This window comes from Anarrhichthys ocellatus, unplaced genomic scaffold, assembly GCF_004355925.1.
Source record: "Anarrhichthys ocellatus isolate YVR2014 unplaced genomic scaffold, GSC_Weel_1.0 scaffold15, whole genome shotgun sequence".
NCBI classification, from domain to species: Eukaryota; Metazoa; Chordata; class Actinopteri; order Perciformes; family Anarhichadidae; genus Anarrhichthys; species Anarrhichthys ocellatus.
In genome coordinates, this window is record NW_022280045.1 from 6,786,605 (window position 1) to 6,808,907 (window position 22,303).

General features: G+C 41.0%; 3 protein-coding genes across 4 annotated transcripts in view; 1 reads left to right on the plus strand and 2 right to left on the minus strand.

The window, feature by feature from the left end:
* LOC116387500 (solute carrier family 25 member 36-A-like) overlaps nt 1-8,594 on the minus strand; it is a 17,621-nt gene extending 9,027 nt beyond the window's left edge. The window contains exons 1-4 of the mRNA XM_031854673.1: nt 8,138-8,594; nt 5,794-5,958; nt 2,542-2,619; nt 221-321 (exon numbers count right to left, since the gene is read on the minus strand). Coding sequence (XP_031710533.1) covers nt 221-321; nt 2,542-2,619; nt 5,794-5,958; nt 8,138-8,178 — 385 coding nt within the window. The 5' untranslated portion in view covers nt 8,179-8,594. The remainder of the gene's footprint in view (nt 1-220; nt 322-2,541; nt 2,620-5,793; nt 5,959-8,137) is intronic.
* A 5,077-nt stretch (nt 8,595-13,671) lies between these two features.
* LOC116387503 (E3 ubiquitin-protein ligase MARCH2-like) lies at nt 13,672-18,477 on the plus strand. Of its 2 annotated transcripts, none has more exons than XM_031854677.1 (5): nt 13,672-14,003; nt 15,233-15,532; nt 15,636-15,831; nt 16,168-16,377; nt 17,121-18,477. In XM_031854677.1, the coding sequence occupies exons 2-5, from the start codon at nt 15,348-15,350 to the stop codon at nt 17,274-17,276; spliced, it is 747 nt and encodes a 248-aa protein (XP_031710537.1). In that variant the 5' UTR covers nt 13,672-14,003; nt 15,233-15,347; the 3' UTR covers nt 17,277-18,477. The 2 variants fall into 2 exon arrangements, with proteins under 2 accessions (XP_031710537.1, XP_031710538.1); XM_031854678.1 differs by lacking the exon at nt 13,672-14,003 and adding an exon at nt 14,835-14,978.
* Nucleotides 18,478-19,565: 1,088 nt separating this feature from the next.
* The window catches only part of LOC116387506 (ras-related protein Rab-11B), a 3,701-nt gene continuing 963 nt past the window's right edge, over nt 19,566-22,303 (minus strand). The window contains exons 2-5 of the mRNA XM_031854681.1: nt 21,454-21,649; nt 20,760-20,953; nt 20,452-20,532; nt 19,566-19,988 (exon numbers count right to left, since the gene is read on the minus strand). Coding sequence (XP_031710541.1) covers nt 19,843-19,988; nt 20,452-20,532; nt 20,760-20,953; nt 21,454-21,649 — 617 coding nt within the window. The 3' untranslated portion in view covers nt 19,566-19,842. The remainder of the gene's footprint in view (nt 19,989-20,451; nt 20,533-20,759; nt 20,954-21,453; nt 21,650-22,303) is intronic.

Genomic DNA, 22,303 nt, shown 5'->3' on the forward strand with positions numbered 1-22,303 from the left:
GGGGAGTGAAACTCTGGGATACTTCAAATTGTGAAAAGGATGAAAATATAATGTAAAATGAAATCTGTCAAATGACAAACTGAATAATTCTTAAACATAAAACCCATCAGTGATTAACACTGCCCAGGCAGACTGACTGACTGACAGACAGGCAGAGATAACACTCAGCGACAGACAGTGACAAACAGACAGAAGGGAGGGGAGAAGGAGCCCTCATTACCTGCCAGCCCAGCAGACACCATGTGCACCTGGGTAGAGTCCGGCTCCAGGACCCCATTCAGCTTCTCCTTGGCAGTTGAATAGGCCGCAAAGTAGATCGCCCTGTTGCAAATGACCATGAGGAAGAAATGAGACAGAGGTTAGTAAGATAATAAAAACACTGGTTCAATGATTGACTACTACTGACTAGAGAGGAAACAGCAGGACTCATCAGCTTCTTCAGTTTGAACACAGATCAAAAATGATGAGCACAAAAAATAAGTATTCAGAAGATTAACTACACTATAAAAGACAACTGGAACCATGAGTTCCCCAAATAAAGATAAAGATTTGTATTATTGCAAGATATATATACACAGAGCAGCGTTACATTAACTGCATTAAATATGAAAACGTTATTTCAATTGCCTGAAATAAATACTGCCTAAATTGTACCTGAGGACATGAAATAGAGTCAGGCTAAAATGTGGTCTTTCAGGCAACTGAAAGAAGTTTATCTGTGCCTGTGTGTGTGTGTGTGTGTGTGTGTGTGTGTGTGTGTGTGTGCGCATCTCAATCTCACAGCGTGCTTTAGTAGCAGATTTATCTCCCATGATTCTAGCTTCTCCTCACTAAATAAAATCACAGAATTTAGCCAGCATTTGTGTGGAGTTAAACCCACTGACCTTCCCTCTCTGCCCTCCCTCTGAATTGAGAGCATGCATGCACAACATAATCATGCTGCTCTGCAGATGAGCGATGAATTTTGGGAGTTGGTCTGAATGCGTGTGTGCATCTTTCGTACGCTGCTGGTGCGAGCTGTACTATGTGTGTGTGTGTGTGTGTGTGTGTGTTTTGCGAATGAATGCCAGCAGCAAGCCCAGTGGACTGCGCCCTCATTAGGATCAGAAGATTGTATTCAAGTTTTCCAGCATCAGAGTGATGCTTCCTAATTATAACAGGAGAGAATAACTCTGTAACCCAGCAACCCAGAACCTCTATCTTGTAGACAAATTATTCTGTAATTACACTCAATTCATTTTAAGCTTTACCTTGATCAGACTGCAATTATATTACATCTTGCGCTGTCATACATCTCCCGCCGTAAACCATAGAGATGTTGATGGGACAATCACATACAGTACATATTTGATGATGTACTGTATCGTTTATGTCACACAGCCTGAATCTGATATTACATAAAACCACACATAAGACAGCCGGAAATCTCATATGTTAGCATTGAGTTCCTCAGGCTCACGTCTTATGCAACAATATCTTCCTATAGCACAGTCAGCTATGGCTGTCATAACAAGGAAACAAGCTACCATTTCCATAGCTGGACAACTCGCCCGTGGGACTGACACACACATGCGCACGCACACCCAAGGGCATTTGTGACCCTTCAGAGTCCGAGCCAGGCACAGTCAGACAGCAGAGACGGTGCAGAAACCCAGAGGACAGGGAGAAAATGAATCGGATTGAATACAGGCAAAGAATGACAAATATGGCAAAAGAGGGAGAGGCAGAGAATAAGAGCGTGGAAAGGATGACTCACAGAGAGAGAAAGAGACCACAACGAACCAACGGGAAGAGGACAACAATGGCCATGTGATGCAGCAGTAGCTAGGGAGAGCCAGACAGGTCGGGGAGGGGGATTAGACACAAACACAACTCTCAATGTAGGAACTCCATTGTGCGAATTCACAACAACATCAGCAGTCACATGACCAGAGTGTCATAGCTGGCTGTGCCCTGCTGTTGTAGATGTTTCATTCAGACTTTCACTGAGCTCAGGCTGTTATGCAACCATAAGCAGCCAAGCTAAGGGAGAGGGAACCTACTCATTTCCTGTAGCAGTTAAAGCACACGTTCACATTATATGTCTGGGAGTTTAACTGTGTTCGTGGCCTGCTGTTATTAAGCTTAAAAAATAAATAAAATAAATTCTAGCAAATGCAAATACGTTCCTCTACAAAAATGCGTGCCCAGGTTGGTGGTACAGCTAGTGCTGATAAGAGTGATTCATTCTCATTTCCTATAAACATAAAAGGTTGTGGTGACCTGTTATCAGATATCTAAGTATAGATTATTTCATTTTCCCTAACTTTTGGATTTATTCTGTACGTTGTAATTCTGTACTCAACCAAAGACAATCTTGGTCGACTGAAATTCTACCTTCACTGCGACCAATCGATTGGCCAATGGGGACAAAAAAAAAAAAAAACGGAGAATTTGGTCAGACAAGAGCCTATTGACCAACCAGCCGACCTACATTTTTGGTGTAATCGCAGGAGAAGACATACACCACACCCAGAATACTGTAGATAATACTGAACATACCTGGAAGGTGCCACGCCCACAAGATTGGGCCCCAGTCCTCTGAAGAGAGAACGAGGACCTTCTCTCTCTAGAATTAACCTGCAGAGAGATGTTTTCTTGGTTATTCCATTATAGCACAGAGCAAATACACAGTATATTTAACATCCATGTAATATGCTTTATATGAATGTATACCATTGGAGAAATCATCATGTGACCGGCTGGAGAATAACATGCATACTTTGCTCAAGTTAAATCACAGTTATGATTTCACATCTACCACACATTTGGCCACTATCATCATACAGGGAGACATAGAATAAATGAAGTGACAGGTGTCATCATGACGGCTCACGTGTTCATTGTCAGTCGTCACGGGAGTTCAAAGACTGTTTATTGGTCTCCAGCCTAACCTAGAAACCTCACTCAGAACGTGCATGGCTTATGGTTGACCTTCAGTTATTGCACGGTTTCAGATAAACTGTGATGCAAAGTACATTCAAATAAAAACAACGCTGAAAAGAAATAAGAGGCCTTTGGGCTCGATTAGGAACCTTTCGGGTAGATTCAATTCTCTAGACTTGGGCCATCCCACACAATTTAGAGCACAGTGAAGTGTTGTGTTCAGCTTGTGGCTTTGTGGACTGTGCCTTCCAACCCTGGCTGTGAGGTTTTGCCAACTTCTGTTCACAGCGAAATACTCTCTCAAAAATTACTTCCAGAATACAGGATCTCCTCAAGAGTAATCGCACAAACCCGACACAACAAACAGAGCGTCAGTGTTTTTCACAGTCGAAACACTTAAATCATGAGCTAACAACCTCTAAAATGGAACATGCCTTCACCACACGCCATGTTGACACACTTTGACATGTGAGGGTTTTTTTCCTTTCCGTACTGCTTTTCCCTCTTCTGCCCTGCTCCACTCTGTATTGCGCAACAGTGGTGTACAGTTTCTGCTTGTGGCAGTTTCTCTCAAGGACAACACAAGAAGTTGGTTTATGTCGACAGAAGACCAAACTTCTTGAGCCCATAACATTGCTTCGATTAACTGCAATCAAAAAAGGCATTAGTACTATGTTATTAAACAAAATCCTGAAGAAAGCAATGTGAACAAAGTCTTGTTAAAGGCAGGCAAAGTGACAAAGGAAAATATTCCCAACTATAGCAACAGCCAGGGAGAGCAACTCAACATTTTAGCCAAACAAATGTGAGAAACACATCCTGATTATTTTGCCTGTATATCCTGGCAAATCTGTATTTCGTGGTAAAAGTCTTTGTTAAAAATCTATATTTTTCCTGAGATATAAAGTAAATGTTTAAAATTAAATTTAAATTAAATTCGAAAAAAAATGCTATCAATTAATTACATGTTTATTATTATTTCTATTACTTTATTGTATATTGTGCATTTTTATCTATTTTTTGGCAAATTATAAAATTATTTAAGAGGTGCTGGATTATTTACACAATATTAGTATATGTGTGTTATTACCGTGACGTCAATATTGAATTTTTAAATATCAGTTTTCATGTATACCGGCATATTGCGACACCCAGATTCCTTGTTCGTTAAATACAGAATGCAAGTATTTGACCTTGGAAAATTCCACACAGCAGCGTGTGCATTTTGCAATCCGTTTAACACTGTATGACATGCTCAGTGATAGTCATGGCAATAGATTGCCTACAAGAGTAGAGCACTGTAGCTGTGTTGCACATTTAGTTTAATTTCATAGTGACCAACGTTAATTACGAGTTCTGGCTTTCAGTAGATTCCAAATAAACACCTAACCAATACTGGATTCCTCTATACTCTCACTTCCCATCTGTCTGGTAACTTTCCACTGTCTAATGATAACAGCGATGACATTTCATGTGTCAAAAACGGGAACTTTATTTTGGTTTCCCAGTAGTTGTCTTTAGAGAAAGAACCCAAAACAGCCCCAGGGCTTCAAGGTCAAAACGAAGCTTAGAATAACCTACTCTGTACTTTTTATCTGGTGCATCACTCAAATGTCTCGGTTGTAGATTCTGCTGATCTCTAACAACCAAACAAATTATTCCCGAAGAGAACATTCACTAGCAATCTCAAAAATCTTGAAAGCTACTACCCAGGGCAGCTTTAAGGCTAAATGCATCATCCAGAGTACGTTTTTTTTGCCAATTTCGAGTCAACGAGTCCCTGTTGAGGTAAATAATGATCCTCTAGAATCACATTTGTTCTTAGGAAGTATTGAGAAATAACTAAGTGTAAAATAACAATAGTTAATATAAACTCACGGGAAGATTATAGTGATACAGGACATGCAAACAACCAGTTTCATTATCATCGCCGCCAGGAGGATCGTGTGATCAGTCACGTCTGTGCGTGTGTCTGTAAGTGAGTGTGCACCTCTGTGTCTGTCCACAGCTAATCTCGCATTCTGCTGCAGCAAACTGCATAAACTTTTTGGGTGACTCATTACGGCTGCATACTCAAGGACCTCTGGTGGTTGCAGTGAATCACCTGGCGGATATCTGCAACATTCTAGTTCTTACTGTGGATTCACTTTAGAGTACCACAGACAGCCAATGGACAAGTTCACCAACTGATATAGACGTTTGCTGCGACAACAAACACGGTGTGTGTTTCACAGCTCTAACAGAATTGTATTTGTATCTTTCAGACTTTCTTCCATCTAATCCTGTCTTTGCACATTCATTGAGTGAGTAATACAACTCAGGTTAACTGCAAATTTTCTCGTAAACTGACATAATGTCAACTTGTTGAGGCGTGCTTTTGCCTGAATTTGTGCTGCAGATTTGCATCCGTTAGCATCCTTTTCCATCTTGCCATAACATTGTACAGGATGTATTTAGGCCTTAAGTCTATTTTACTAATGAGGTGACCCCTTACCTCCCTAATTTACCCACAAACATTTTGTGGAACAATCACTACTAGTTTGGATATGATAGTATTAACATTCACTGTTCATTTCACGCAGCTAGAATTGTCAGATAGACTAAAAGACTAAAACAACACAGAAGCTTTATCACAATATCACAAAATCCCAGATTATATTCATAATAATAACAACATTGATTGACAATTTAATATAAACTGTTTAATATAAACAAAACATCTGAAAATTTGCTCAGAATCGGTTAAGATAAGTATTCTACCCCCTTATCTTGTCGCTAACAAAAACTAACCTTTGCATGGTTCCTTTTCTGAATGATCCCTAATATAGTAAAGTTAGTACGATTAACATTTTGCGCAATGCCACTTACTTGAGACAGTGCAGAGGCCCTGGTGGAGCGACACGGGCCACACTGGCTCCATTAACGGTGCTGAGATGGACTTCAGAGACGTAGAGAGTGACGGAGGAGGACTGCAGTCTGGTCTTCACTACCTCCAGAGGACAAGTCAGAATTGCGCCCACTGTGCCACCACATCTAGAAGGGAGTAGAGAAGGGTTACGGTTAACCAAGATGTTAGAGCTCAGACTATGCGGGCTCAACAAAGCAGCAAGTTCATACAATTACAAGTATCATCATTATTATATTTGGTCCAAGTCATATTTAGCCTGTTTCCCCTGACAGTTTCTTTTTTTTCAAACCATCCTCTAATACTGATCTCCTCAAACACTGGTCACTGGTAATCTGTTATTCCTTCCTTAGCACTAAAATTATCTAGGAGCTGGCACATGCCATGACCTGGTGTTGGTGATATGCACGATACTGCAACATGCAAGCTGCCAGCTAAGAGTGTGTAACTGGTTTCATGATACTGTTCAGTGTGACTGTAACCACATTGCTGACTTTTGCCATCTGAGAAGGCAAAAATGAGTTGTCATGAATATTAGATTGTTGTTTAGCTCAATGAACTCTTGCACACATACACACTGAAAATAAAAACATGACTCCCTGAAAATAGGAGTTGAAGAAACTTGTGATCATGTTGCTGCGACTTTGACTGAAGCCATCAGCACATAAACAAACTAAAGTTAATTTAATTACAATCAATTTCCTTCTCATTAAATATCATCGCATGGTCAATTTCATTTATACGATATAATTAAGCACTATATTCTTATGAGCCCAAGGCTACCAGACATCATCTCAAAACAATATTCTGTCCCCATTCCTCATGTGTACGTTTGTTAATCGCCTCTGCTTTAACCAAAAACGTGGTGCTTTCCACAACAGGACTTAGACAAAGCTTCAACTATCATATCACCACAAAGATGAGAAGTGATACTACTTAGTGACAAACAATGCGAATACAATACAGGGTTAGTTAAGTGAATACTAGCTGTGAGCCTACAGTGGTGGATGCTGATATCTTGGCTGTTCAATTCCTCTAACTTTCAGTCTCTTCTGACTAGCACCAGCTATATTTACCTTTCAAAAGACCGACCATATGCATGCTCACAGGCAGCTGTGACCCTTGCCCTACTTTCAGAGCTACGCTGTCTGCTTTCTGCCTGCCTCTGTGTGTGTGTGTGTGTGTGTGTGTGTGTGTGTGTGTGTGTGTGTGTACACATAGTGGCTGTGAGAGGAAGCACTGTGCTGAGGACTCCAGCTCAGGTTTTTGGGGAAAGCAAAACTGACTTACTCAAGATAGCAATGTGTCTTGTTCTAGGATTTTATAAAAAAAAAAATTCCTGACAAGAGAGATAACAGAAGACTTGTGGTGTGATGAGCTTGCCCTATTTGAATGTCAATGGTTTGGGGCAGAGATGAAAGCAGAGGCGACAGACGAAGAGAAACTGAGGACAATATATTAAGTTAAGAGGGAGACATGCTGTGTCAATACAATTCTAACTTTTACATCTGTGTTGTCATTTTCTTCGATGAAGTTGTTGGGCCACAAACAGCAGAATACTTCCACCTAGTTTGGACAGCTACGCAAAAGAGAGAAACATCTTTAGATGATCATTTTTAGGACCAAATATTATCAGATGAATGTTTGCAGGCTAATGCTCATCTGCTATATCTGGGTGTCTTTGACATGGAACTGTGTGGGAACCCTTAAACAGTACTAAAAAAAAAGTTAACGCTACAGGAGTTGTGATTTCAACAGATAATATTAACATCCATAAATAAAAGAGAGATAAAATATGCAGATACTAAGTTATTTGACTCTCAGGTTCTTAAAATGTCAAATCTTTGGAGAAAAAGGAGAAGCACTGCTGCAGAACTTCATCAAGCTATCGAGAGAGAGCAGCAACGAGCCCGGAAATAAATGGAGTTGCCTTCGAAATAAAAGCATAAATCGTTTCAATTAAATAGAAGAAGTCTATGTATTTACAGATAAAAAAGGTTTAACACTCAGTGGTATACCTGAAGCCACAACTACAAACGCCCTCTCTGTGCTGTCACATTTATGTTAATAGTTTACTGTTCAAGTGGTCTTATTTTGAAATGTTCACAGGAAGTTTGGTTTAAACCGACAGTTTTGACACTGGCGTGCACACAGCTGACACACGCACGCACTGCATGATAAAAAACGGCCCTCGTTAGCCATCTTGACCTGGCGAGATAACCCAGATGACGAGTCACGTCAGAAGTACCGAGACTGATGATTTTAAAACGAACCCAATATCTAAATGAAAGTCGTATTTTGACTCACCCTCCAGCGAACAAATGAACCAGTGTGTCCCTTTGGCTCATTATTTAGCACACCCCGCTAAGCAGCGCACCTCGGGGCTGCGGCAGAGGGTCAAATGCGGGCTCGGGTCCGTCCCTTCCCGTCGCTTTGTGCCTCCGAGAGGATGCGCACGTCGATGGGGCAAACGTCGTCGATGATGAACCAGCAGTGGGGCGAGTCGGCGGTGATTCAGACTGCAGTGGGCCGATAAAAAAAAAAACCTCTGTCGCTCTCAGCTTGTTCGGGTTCCCCTCTCACACAGAAAGCGTCTTATCTTCGACTGAAACCACTGCAGAGCTGCGCGCTCACCAGGCTAACAACTGGCAGAAGATTATTATCTCAGCTCTAACAAACGGTTTTATGGCACATCCACGGGTTTGTCTCGAATTTCTCCTCTGCTTTCATCGCTGCAGCGAGAGGGAAAGGGGGCAGAGCTCATAGTATTTACTGTACAATCATAGGCTGGGAAACAGACGCTGCTATTGGTCAGCTTGGTGCGTGACGTCACGTCGTCTCCGCCCTGACCATGCACTGTTCACATGCACAGCATTGAATTAACCAGGGCCGCATTATGTTGGGAACCGTTCTCTCAAGGCTGAGGAGAACCAACTCTAACAAGAACCGTGTTTTTTGTTGCTGTGTTTGTCTCATTGAGGTCAGGATTTTTTTTGGTCAGACAAAAGATTTAAACTAAAAGCAGACCACCTCACGACCAAAATTAAAAACAACAAAATAGAAAAGGTTGATCAACCAAGCAACAGTAAAACTAATCAAAACAATAGCTATCCTTACAATGTTTATTAAGTAATTGTGGGTAATCTTGCATTGCGATGTCATTACCCTGCTGGCTGTGTAATGGCAATATTTGATTTACAGGAGATTTGCATCAATGTAATGAGTACATTCAGTCAATTCCCTGACTTATCTGGTTATTTAATCCATAAAGTTGTTGTTTTTAAATCAAATTTCTCAATAATTTACTATATCACAATATTTAATGACCTTGACAGTACTTTATCACCGACTATGGATCTGAGTCCAGACAAAGCTGGGGATGCTCAACTTCCCATCCTTAAATCTTTTAAAGCTAGAAATCAACTATTTAACCTCAATCACAAATCCAGTGTGATAAAAGTGCCAAGCGTTTAGCTCCCTAAACTCTCACCTTGTCCCTTTGACAAAGCCTTTGGCTAAGCTCAAACACCTGGAAATAAAGGCCAGATTTTTAAGTGTAATAACTGTAATACTTGAAGTGCTGCAAAAACATGCAAACCGTCAGAGATTAAAATGGCCCACTGTCTATTAGAAATGATTGAGGACATCTGGACATTGTTATTGTTTAACCAGGCCTTTAACTAAGACCATTTGCTTATTCAAAGTATTTTAATCAAGAAAATGTTCTTAGTATTTTAATTTTAGGTGGAGCGAATGGCAGTTGATGATGAGTGATGATGATGTGGCTTGTTCAAGTGAATGTTGATAGCTCTTATCATGGCAGGGGACATGCAGTTTCATTCTCTTTCCCCAATAAGAAGGGCTTCACCAAAAGTGTGGGGTTTTTTTCTGACAGCTGCCACCCAATCAGCTGACTGCACTCAAAATAGTCAGTTGGTGATTCAATAATGGAGCTGAATGAGTACACACCGTTTTGTAATTGAGGGCACTGTATGACAAGTTGACCAGTCATGTGCATAGTTTCACTCTTCACATTTGTAGAGTCAAAACCAATAATGTCATGTTCTGCATTACAGAGGTTATGAAGGTCTCATGGCCCGGATGGATGAGGAAAGATGGGTGAAAGGGTATTTTACACAATACCAAACTATGATAAAAAGAATATATATATATATATCTTTATCGTCTTTTTTTCTTCAGATCATCACTTCTCTTCAACCTCGTATTTACGTGGAAAGAACAATAATTTTTTTGTATGTACCTCAGATCAACAGGAGTTTTGCGGGACCTTTTCAGTTTGTTCTTGGATATTTTATTACATGTTCTGGATAAAAATATATATTGTCAGTACCTTTGTGCGATTAACAGAGGTTGAGTTCATACAAAGTAAAAGCTGATTTACCTCTAATCAATAAAAATCAATAAAATAAATATTATGATTAAAGCTGTTTCATGTTTTCTGTTTTTTGCTGTTGTTTTTTTTTTTGCTGTGGGGCCATTCATATCTTTAAATCAATACTGTCCATAGGCCTATTGGGTTAAAGTCTAAAACATCAAAACTAAACAATCTGATGGGTGAACAAACACAGGGTAATATTCAGAATGGTCCTGAATGTTTTTCTTTGAAATCCCAATGCAGTTTTGATTTGTACTTGAGTGGCCCCTAATTGATGGACAGTAATTTAGTTATTTACAGTTTGTATTTCCCAGATTATATTAAAATTAAGTGATCCTGTTAATGCTGCTGAAGGTGACACAATATGTCCAGAATACTACTGACTGGCGTTGAGCTGGATGGTGTTAAATGGTCACCAAAGTATGCCATGAGACAGTTGATCGTTGAGTATTAACTTGTCGTGTGAGAGAGGCCTAGTTAGTTCTCACCAAGACTATATCCTGTGTCGGAAAATGAGCGAAACTGTGATGCTCATGAGGACTAATGCTGAGAGTTAAAGGATCACGAGATGGAACTGCAGCGATTGAATTATACTGTTATTGAAAGCCAAACGTGGTGAATAAATTACGGAATCTGTCTGTCTATATCCATCTGTCTGCCTCTCTGTTTTAACAGTGGCTGTCTCTCTCTCTCTCCATTTCTCTCTGTGGTATGCTGATGAACTATGTAAGAATATAGCAAGGTATGACACAGTAAAACATAAACTAAAGAAGTAATGTGCTTTATGTATATAAGTATTGCACATTAACACATTCAGTACAGATGAAGCTGAGTCAGGTCATTCTCAGGCATCAGGATGAGGAGAAATTCCTTCAGCAGCATGCAGGAATCCTGACAGACTGTCAGTGAAGTTAAACAATGGGAGCTACTATTGCGACAAACACATTGTGGCAGTTTGTTGAATCTCTGCTTTGTCATGCAAACAGTTTCAAACCTTGTCTACCAGCCTCAGACATGCATATTTGTGAGAAGCGATGGAGCAGCAATTGATCATGAATCCAGTAACCAGAACACAAGGCAAACCAACACACTCACACACGTTAACTGCAATTTACTGCTGAATATTTCAGAAAAAGCGCATTGTTTTATGTAAATGTAATTTTCTCACATTTCCAAACATGTGATGTTTAAATGAGTTGCAGTTCATTTTTGTTTCTGTCAATGTTAAAGTCCACAGACACTCATGTCTCATGATATCCCACACATGCGGAGAGGTAGTGGCTCATGGTTTCAGTTGGACTTTGACCAAACAGACAGGAATAGCTAATGAGAAACACGCTCTGTGTGTGTGTGTGTGTGTGTGTGTACTCAGATTACACTCACCACAAGTGAACCCTTTCTTATCAGTGCGTGGGTTCAAAAGGAACAAAAAGGTAGTGACAGGGGCAAAGGTTAAGGCAAAAATAGATATTGTTTGACTAATAGTTAAGAATTACATGTGTAGGTTACTATTTTCGGTCACAGTAAAGGGAAGTTTCAGAATTCATTTTAAAAGTCTCTGTCAAAGTTTTGAATGTTTCGGAATAATGCAGAATTAAATTGGGATATTGTCTTTTTTATATCTGGTAACAATATGCTCAATTTTGGTGCAAAAGTGACGCGTTCATGGCGTTTGACCAAAGTGGAGCTAGATCTGCCTGAGCCTTGCATTAGCTATAAGATCGAGGTCAGGTGGACATTTCAAAATGTTTGCTGCTGCAGGTTTTAATGTCATTGAGTTTACTTACGTAAAAAAGAAAATATTTTTATATAGTCTTTGACCATATTAAAAGATATTTCCAATTCCATTAACTCAACAAAGTGCAACACACCCTGTAGGTCAATAATAAGCAAGCAATTGAAAATTATAGACATTTAATATGTCATGAAATATACATGCTGATCACCAGTTCTGGTTGTACAGTACAAAACATACATATAGCAGCAGCACAGTATCAGCCATGCAGCATACATCAGGAGCTACTCAATAATATGAGACCTTGCACAAAGGAAGAGGGCAGTTTTGAATCCCTTTTTCAAACTATCATCTCAGCTTTGACACTTCACTATGCTCTTTAATATCATGTCATCAGGAATAAAACCAGACCAGGTGCAACTCTAGTTCACTTCTTGGTAATCTGTAATGTTTGACGTTTTTGAACCAGTGACCTACTTTACAATAATTTGTTGCTTAGACCTCTACAAAAACAAAAATGCCAGCCAAGCAATCACACCTAACCCAGTGGTGGATCGTGACTGACGTTTTAAAATCAATTACTAAAGTAAAAGTATATACTGCAATACAAAAATAATCCGTTATAAGAAGTCCTGCATTCATTTCTTTCTTAAGTTAAAGTTTGTAAGTTAGCAACATAATGTAGCCTACTTAAAGATAGATATTTTTTTGAGATATTTTATCATACTTTATATGGTCATTGTAGGTTTTCAAAAGCAAGATCTACAAAGTATAGGCCCACACACGGTTGACAATTCAAAGTAGTGGAGTAAAAAGTATAAGTAAGCAAAAGTAGAGAGGTATTATCAGCAAAATCCACATAACACTGCCATAAGTAAACATTTTCGTTATGCAGGAAAATGAATCATGTGAGTAGTGAGTAGACTACATTTCCATCTGAAATGTAGTGGGGTGCAAATGTAAAGTAGCATAAAATGTAAATACTCAAGTACAGTACAAGTACACACAAATTGTTTTCTTAAGAATAGCACATGGGTTAATGCTATTCAATACTTTCCTTTCCTCCACTACTACCTCAAAAATGTTGCAAAAGGATACTCCAAAAGCAACCTACTAGACACAAAAACCTATAATGAACATGAACTGTCAATGTTGTATTTTATCATTGAACTACTGGTGTCTTGGGACCGTAACAACCGTCCTCTCTGCAACGCGGGATGGACAAAACGCTGCCACCCAGCGGTGTTATTTTGTCACATCTGGATGGAGGATAAAGGTGGACTGACGTCGCTCGACCAGATTCATGGCCGTTTTCTTGTTAAAAACAAACCCACATACACAGGGACGATCACACGTCTCGTCGGTACAGTTTGAACCGTGCTCTGCATCCAGCCTCCTCGTAACGGCTGTTGCAACGGTCGTAAGCGGTAGACTATTTGTGTAATTGATAATATACACCAAAACGTTAGGAGTTGTTACTAGGAGTTACAACTCCTGGTAACAACTCCTAACGTTGTTGTTAGGAGTTGTTACTCCTAACGTTTTACTGACCTCCTACACAGCACATTCAGCAATAGAAAATTACAAGTAGTTACTACAACCGTAGGTTACTAGTCGTGTTTCCCACTTGATGGTGGATATGTGTGTAATAGACGGTGTGGTGTGAAGTGACCGTTATCACAACATCACCACGGACTCTGAAGGCAGCATTGAGTCACGTGACCAGCGCACAGCTGAGTGATGCTGGGGTAGGCTTGCCCGATGCTAGCCCGTTAGCTCATTTAGCCGTGTCTGGTAATCCTGGCAGTAACAGCCATTTCCTGTCAGCCCTTTCGAACAAAACCACCCGAGGGAGATATGCCACACGCCATGGAGAGGATGCAACGCATGTGGTCGTCCTTTGTGTCCTCTCATATCATCGGTTTTTGGTTAGATGTCAATGTCATTATTTGTAGCTAGGGCTGTACAGTTAGCTCCGCTAGCTTGTGTCTAGTTATCGCAGGGCCAAGGCCAAGGCCAAGCGAGAAAAGAGAAGCCGTCGGGTGAGTACATTTACGCTAAGATCTGTTTTGTTTTACCTTGTTCACCAGCTTTTCTAGATACCAAAGTAATATATCCGCTTGTCAGTTGACAGCTTCTCAACTGCTTCAGCGTTACATGGTTTGTAGTGTTGAGATCCGCCTGTGTTAGTGTCTGTACAGTAACGACACTCTATCAATCATGTAACGCTACATATCAGCCAGGATTAACTGTGAAACCTTAACTGTTAATAATCATCGATCAAACTAGACAGTGTAATTAACAGTGTCCACGCAGCCTCACAGTTCGAGGTTTTATTTTCTTGCTGTGTAATATGACGATAATAATGTTAAGCCACCCGATGTGAAAAAAACAAAACAATGCATTAAATGGCAATGACAGTAGTTCGACTCATTTTGGCTGTATCGTCCGGGTCTTTAGACACACGCATATGCTTCCATACTTATTATTATAATGTTTCTTTTTCATGGCAGTTGAGTGTATAGGTGACAGTATCAGTATGGAGGCCGGGTGGCAGGGTCTGGTGGGTTCTTCCTGATACGACCACCTGAACACCTGTGAAAGGTCTTTTCTCTGCACAGCAATGCAGCATTCTGTATTTACTTGCCAATACAATTTGTTTAGGCCACATCACTCTTATTTACTGAAGCATAGTAAGGACTTCTATTGAGTAAAATATTTTAAACATAAAATGCATTTTTTCATCATTACATTACAGTCATTTAGCAGATGCTTTTATCCAAAGCGACTTACAATTCAGAGTCTATCACATTTCGACACCGTAGGTACAACTACGGGAGCAATTTTGGGGTTAAGTGTCTTGCTCAAGGACACATCGACATGCGACTAGCAGAGCCGGAGCCGGGTATTGAACCGCCGACCCTCTGATTGAAAGGCGGCCCCTGCCATCCCCTTAGCCACAGTCGCCCATCCCCTTAGCCACAGTCATCACCATCACTCCAATTGAAAAGTTCCAGGTGTGTTTCTGTACCTTTGGGGCTCAAGTATTACGTATCCTTCACAACATGTCTTTGTACTGATTTAAATGTTGTTTTATTTTCAGCAAGCAATTATTCCAGCTTTTTTGAAACCTAGAGCTTCGCTCTCTCTCACATGGCATCACCGAGACTTTTATAGACTCTTATGAGAGGCTTGCAAGGATGACATCATATTTTACTTATGATGTCATTTTAAGTCACTCATACTTTCTCTCTTGTTCGTAATCCACCAGGCATTTGCTCTGTAGGTGGACAGAGGAGGAGAGAAGGAGGAGGTTTGTGTTTTGGATCAGAACTTTGAAGTCGCCCCCACTATCATCTTCGTCACCAATCGTCCTCAGCTGAGCCATGTCTTCGTCAGGGTGCTGCCACCTCCCTGGCTCCCTTTGTGATTACTCTGGGAACGCTGAATCTGATAACTCCAAGGATTCGGAGGAGTCTGATTCCACTGCGCAAGCCCAGTACATTGCGAAGGTGACGGCCAAAGATGGCCGCCCACTCTCCACCGTTGTCAAAGCGGTGAGCTTGCAGAGGTAAGAGAGGGTGGAACTCAGATGGGTCCCTAATGAATATACTGTAATCACATGATACTGTGGTGAATCGTCACATTGTTGTCTCCTCTACTTTGCTCCATAGTGATGTGGGCATGTGTCGGATTTGTCATGAGGGAGCTGGAGGGGAGACACTGCTCTCACCCTGCGACTGCACTGGTACGCTGGGTAAAGTGCACAAGAGCTGCTTGGAGAAGTGGCTGTCCTCCTCCAACACCAGCTACTGTGAACTCTGTCACACAGAATTCACCATTGAACGACGACCACAGCCACTCACACAGGTTAGAGGGTTGGCCTTGTACGGATATTTGAAGGATTTTGTAAGTGGCAGTTTGATTTAAGCCATGTAGAGTCTGTGCCAACTAGTAGCATCTTCAGGATACGAGATGATTGATAAGATGGTGGCCTGACCTTGTAATAAGAGCTCACAAGAGTAGTTTTCAATTACGTCAATGCATTCATTTTAGTTATGCAGGAAATTACACCATTTCGATTTTTGACTATTTGTAATAGTCATTGCCAACTAAGATGCATCAATCAGCCAAAACAACACTAAGGTGATACTGTAGCTAATTGTTAGTTGAACCAAATCCACTTTTTATTAAACTTTTTCTCAGTGGCTGAAGGACCCAGGCCCTCGCAGTGAGAAGCGCACGCTGCTGTGCGACATGGCCTGTTTCCTTCTCATCACACCCCTGGCAGCCATCTCTGGCTGGCTGTGTCTGAGGGGAGCCCAGGACCACCTGCAACTGAAGAGCAGACTGGAGGCTGTCGGCCTCATCGCCCTCACCATCGCCCTCTTCACCATCTACATACTCTGGACACTGGTAACTAATGCATTACTTTGCTTATTCTCCTGTCACTGAGAAAAGAAACATGTTGATGAAGTTTGTCTACTTATGTTGAGGCGCTGGCATAGATGGAATGTTTTTCTTTACACCCACAAGCTGGCTCTTGTATTTATTTTTCCTACATAGATTTGGAAAACAAATGTGAACTGGCACACAGACACAATACAAAGAAAACCACACATATCCAACAGATCTATATTCTGCTCTTGATTGTTGTAGAAACGATGGGACTGTTTTCTGGTCTAATATGACCTTTAAATAGCACTTGAACAAAGTCAAAGCATAGAGAGATGTGATTACAACCTGATAATCTTTGGCACAGAGCAGTTATTTGTTTGAAAGTTGGCCAGATAGTTCATGCAAGTTCATACATGCAGTGAGACAAGTAAGAATAGACTGTCTTTACTCTGCACTTTTACTTAACTGGATGTAATTTGATCATATACTTTAAAAATAGGATGTATTTTGAATCTGAAACTTTCTTCAGAAACCCAACCCTTCAATCTTCAGCAAAAGAATCATTACAAATGTCAAATTGTGAAAGATTAGCTCTTATGCTCGCAGCTTGTGTAGCAAGTGCAGCTTCAGTCAGCATATCATTCCTGTCCTGCACACGTACTACTCTGTCTCAAATATCCTGGTGTCAGTTTTATTGATGTCTGTCTTTTCTTCCCTTCCCTGTCTTGCCCCCTCCCACTCTTCTTCCCATTCAATCTCAGGTGTCATTTCGGTATCACTGTCAGTTGTACTCGGAGTGGAGGAGGACCAATCAGAAAGTGCGCCTGCTCATGCCTGACATGAAAGGCGGGCACACCACTCAGCGTTCTGTGCCGACCAAGTCGACCAAGAAAATGACTGACGAGACCATCGTATGAGTGCAGATCGGTGGCAAAAGGAATATTTAAAAATAACGCCCACTGAAGCACTACCTAAAAACAAGATTAATCATGATAATAATTTTTTTGCACTTCATAAGGACCATTCTGAGAGGGGAGAGGCACCTCCTCCCATTTTCTTTTATTGAAGCACTTGATGTAAACTACTACGGTATTGGCCGACCACAAAAGGTGGTTTTGGGAAGAACTCATTCCGGAGTCATAGTAGGTGTTGAAACGCAGAGTTGTCACTGGACAGCCAGTGCTGGGATGTGATCGACTGAAGACGTGGATAATGGACTAACCAGCCCAACTGTATGTCCGTGACACAAACTTTTGAAATACTAGGACACAAGCTAATGTAGCAGGATATAACTGATTCAGCATGCTACTACAGTATAATATGAAACATATTCACTACCTATAATTCCCCCATGCCCCTTCACAATGTATTTAGCTGTTTTTGAACAATGGGCAGCCAATAGCCCGGCAGAGGAGAATAAAGGAGAAAAAGTCTACCTGTGAATATCCTTTCTTGACAAGTAGAGGGCGACAGTGACCCCCTACCAACGTTGTTGTCTACAATCTGAACCCCTTTGAAGTTTCCTGCTAAAGCTTATCATTGCTGTATGAATGTTGAAAATCAAATAATTTCCCTATGTAGAGAACAGCTAAGGCATCAGATATTTATCACACTTGTCACACAGGGTCAGTGACGATTGTAGGACGTGGGACGGCACCAACTGCAGCCGTTAAACGGCAGCGCAGCAACAATGCATAAAGGCATAGTGTTGAAGGTGTGGAAAAGTGTTTACTTTCTGATTGGATAATGTTTCTACTATTGTCATCAAAGTGCATTAGCAAACAGCCCTGCTCCACTTGTAAATGCACCATTCATAAATTGAGCTGCCTAGCAATGAACTGTAGTTATGTCCTACAACGCAAGAGATGCAATTTTAAATAGAAGAGATACAGTGTTCAGAATAGTGAGACAGACTTTTGTCCATTATAAATACAGAGATACCCCAGAGCAGGCTGGTACTCTGTAAAGGTGCAAAAGAAAAATGTGTTCTGAGATGTCAATCAATGTGTGCAGCATATGCTATAAAAAGTATTTTGTGTTATTGTAGTCTTCCTGCTGCATCCCCCAGAAAGTTGGGTTATTGTGCAATAAAACAAGAGGGACTCCTGGACTAAATCATGTGAAATGTGACTTGTCTTGATTTTAGGTAGTTCTAATAATCATGTAATCTTTGAGACTATATCTGTAATGATCAATCATTGTGGGGGAGAACTGTTGTCCTGTTTGTTTGTGCTGGGAGACCCTTAACATTCACTATTTGTAGGACAGTCACATTGTATACCATGAATATGACATTTACCAAAGTACTTTACTTAAGTAGAATACTTGTACCTTAGTTGTGTACTTCAATTTTTGTCTTTTATAAATATTTTCCTCTACTTTTCAGAGGGAAGGTCCACTACACTTATCTTACAACAATAGTTCATTTTCAGATAAAGATTTTACATAAAACAAGTTTATAAAATAGAATACATTGCTAATACATACAGTACATACATTGCAGGTTCCCATCCATTTGGCTGGCAGCACAAAAAAGCAGTGTTTGTTTTCACACTTAATTGTTAGCTCCACAAAAGAATGGTTTCCCTTCTAGGCTTCTCAGATGGTTTCTTTAAATTAAATATTTGAGGCCTAAGGACATTAAATTATTCAATATTTTACAAAAAGAGCAACAAGTCGGTTCAACGTGACATGATTTTGATCAGATTCAATTCAGGGACCTGCGATCGATATGAGACGATATGGCGGAGATGGTGATCCACACAATAAAAGCGCATCTTTAAAATTATGGTATTATGTTTTCCCTTTGCATTAGGGATATTGGATAATTGAATCAATATATAGATTCAGATCGATGTATCGTTGGCGTTACAAGGTGGTTCAGAGTCACTGTTCAGGTACAGTTTTTCCTTTTGTGTATTTAAGGAGGTATAAAAAAAAGAGGGCACAAAAACATAATATTGTAAAATTTAATTTCATGGCATTAATATAATGTATGTGAGCGGACAAGCTATCAAAATCAAAACAAAAAAAGAATATATTTTACAGAAAAGGAAATAAGCATCAGCAAAGCGTCACAACCACTTTTGAGATGATGACTGAAGGAGGAAAGCCCAAAAACAGGACTGCTGGTACGACAAACGGGAAGGCTTGAAACCCAGGCCTCTAACATGTGCAACAACCGTCTACCAGGGAGATGTCGAGGCTTTACAAGGTCTCAGGCAAAGCTATTCTGCTACGCTACACTATCATGGGTAACTGTGGCCGCTACATACGCTTTACCATCAGTCAGGGTCAGATTACAATTTGAAATCAAATCAAGCAGCTCTTTCTGGTACTGATCGTTTGTGGCATAACGGAACTGACTCCACTGATCTAAGAAGTGCAGATTCAGACAATATGGCACCCCAGGCAGATGGAAGCATACCAACACTGGATATCAATTAATAATCGACCCAGGTGAAGAGGGACGTTTGCCGTGGGCTACAGGTTCTGACAGCACTGCAGTTTGCTCCCCCTCTGGCCGTCGGTGGTGGGTGGCACGCTGATGTCCACCACGTTGTTTCCTGGGGACTCGTCATGGGCAGACCGCTCAGCAATCTGCTTCTGCGAGACGATGCGGTAGATTTCTGTTTTTGAAAACATGGAATAGAAACAGATCAGCCATTTCCACCTAAACTATTTTGTTGTTTCAGGTGCACACTGACAATGCTACTAAAAACCAAACAATGAAGCTATACTTTATATTTTAAGTTAATGCTTCAGTTAGGATTTTGCACAAGATGGATCAAAATAACTTCCCACAGTAAGAGGAAGTTACACAAGTTCAAGAGTTTAGTTACAAGAAATGAACATTTCTTTCAGTTGTTGATCATTTCTCTGTTAATATCAGCAGCTAATTTTAAAACTGACAACGTTTTTGTTAAGCAACACAGTTTCAGCTTAGAATTGCATCGTCATGGTATGTTAACAAACAAAGGTGTGGGAATGATTGGTGTATAAGAAGTTATGGTGACATTTTAAAAGCACTTTAATTACTTTAATTTAAACAACAGTGCAGCTCTGACATCCCAACTCTGTTCACAAGCGTACCTGTAAGGATATTCTTAAAGGCTTCTTCAACGTTTGTTGAGTCCAAGGCTGAAGTTTCTATGAATGACAGATTGTTCTTCTCTGTGGGGTAGGAAAGAAAACATACAACTGTTTACTTAACAATCGAAGCAGCGAGATAAGTTCATATCAGGAATGGCAAGAATGTTACATTTTATATATATATATAAAAAACAAAAAATAGAGTTAAGGCAATCTATAACTTGAAAGAACTAGAAATAAATTCTATAAAATCCCTCCCCACGCTTAAATATTTAGGCTTTCCTGTGTCTTTTTGGAAGTCACAGTACCTGCGAAGGCCCGGGCCTCGTCTGTGGGCACGGCCCTGAGGTGGCGCAGGTCGCTCTTGTTGCCAACCAGCATGATGACAATGTTGTTGTCGGCGTGGTCTCTCAGCTCCTTCAGCCAGCGCTCCACATTCTCATAGGTCAGGTGTTTGGCTATGTCGTACACTAAGAGCGCCCCCACCGCTCCTCTGTAGTATCTGTAACAGGACAGCAGACACAACGGCATCAGAACATTTCACTGGTGATGACAAGAACCGTCTGCAGGTCTGGTTCAGTCCTAAAAATCATTCTAAAGTGTTCAGTTAAATATCTTTCTGTTTTATTATTTTTATTTGATGCGAGATATCAAGGTTAAAGTCAAAGTTTGGTCTGTGAAACCTGCAGATACTCTGAATTTACATTTAACATGTTTGACAAATACCAGATGCACTTGCGTATATAGGACATTGAGAGGGCGGCCTGGGTTCTGTGTCTTACCCAAGAAGATCAAACCCACAAGCTCAAGACTTGTTGAGCAGTACCCATCCTCGATCAAATGTGTCATCCTCTTTAACTAAATGTTGTAGAACATATCCAAAAATCTGCCTCATTTGAGGTGATCTAGTCTGAAGGATAGAGTGTCACTTGTGACTGCTCTGCTTAAGTATTCCCCCCCCACTGAGGCTGGACTATCAGCAGCACACAGACGTGGACTCACGCCGAGGTGATGGCTCTGTAGCGCTCTTGTCCTGCTGTATCCCAGATCTGAGCCTTTATCGTCTTGCCGTCCACCTGAATGCTGCGCGTGGCAAACTCCACTCCGATGGTGCTCTTACTCTCGAGGTTGAACTCATTTCGGGTGAACCGAGAGAGCAGGTTGCTCTTCCCTACGCCCGAATCCCCAATTAACACAACTGTGTGGAGGGGGAAGAGGAAGAGGGAGGGAAGGAAAGGAGGAGACAAGTGTGTTAGTATACTGTATGAGCAATGCGAGAGGGGCCATAAATACATTAAGATATCCAAGAAATGTTGATATTTCATTAAGCAGTGCCTCTAAGCGCTGGTTTCAACAGAACCCATGGGCTTTGTGTGATTTATGGGACATGAAAAGTATCTATCTATCTATGTATCGGGACAACCAGCTTAACTAGTTCAGCATAGGTATGAGCTGTCGATGATTATTATCAGGCCCTGTTGTTCATGCATTGTCTCGAGCTGTGTCGTAAGGGGAAAGTGATTGATCAGGCTCGTGGAGCTGGGCCGAGCTGGGCTTCTGTTCACAGCACATCAGCAGAGGTGGAGCCTTTTTGTTTTCTCTCTCCCTCGACAAAAGGAAATAGAGCCGAACTTTGTCCCCGTCGACATCGTGCTGGTGCGGGCTGCAGGAAGCTGATAACAGGCTTCATCAAAACCTGAATCGACACTTTCAGGCCGCCTTGCCCTTCCTGTTTCGGCCGGGTACACAGACGATGGCTCGAGCAGAGAGAGACAGAGAGGGAGAGAGAGAAAGAGGGAGAGAGGGAGAGAGAGAGAGAGAGAGAGAGAGAGAGAGAGAGAGAGAGAGAGAG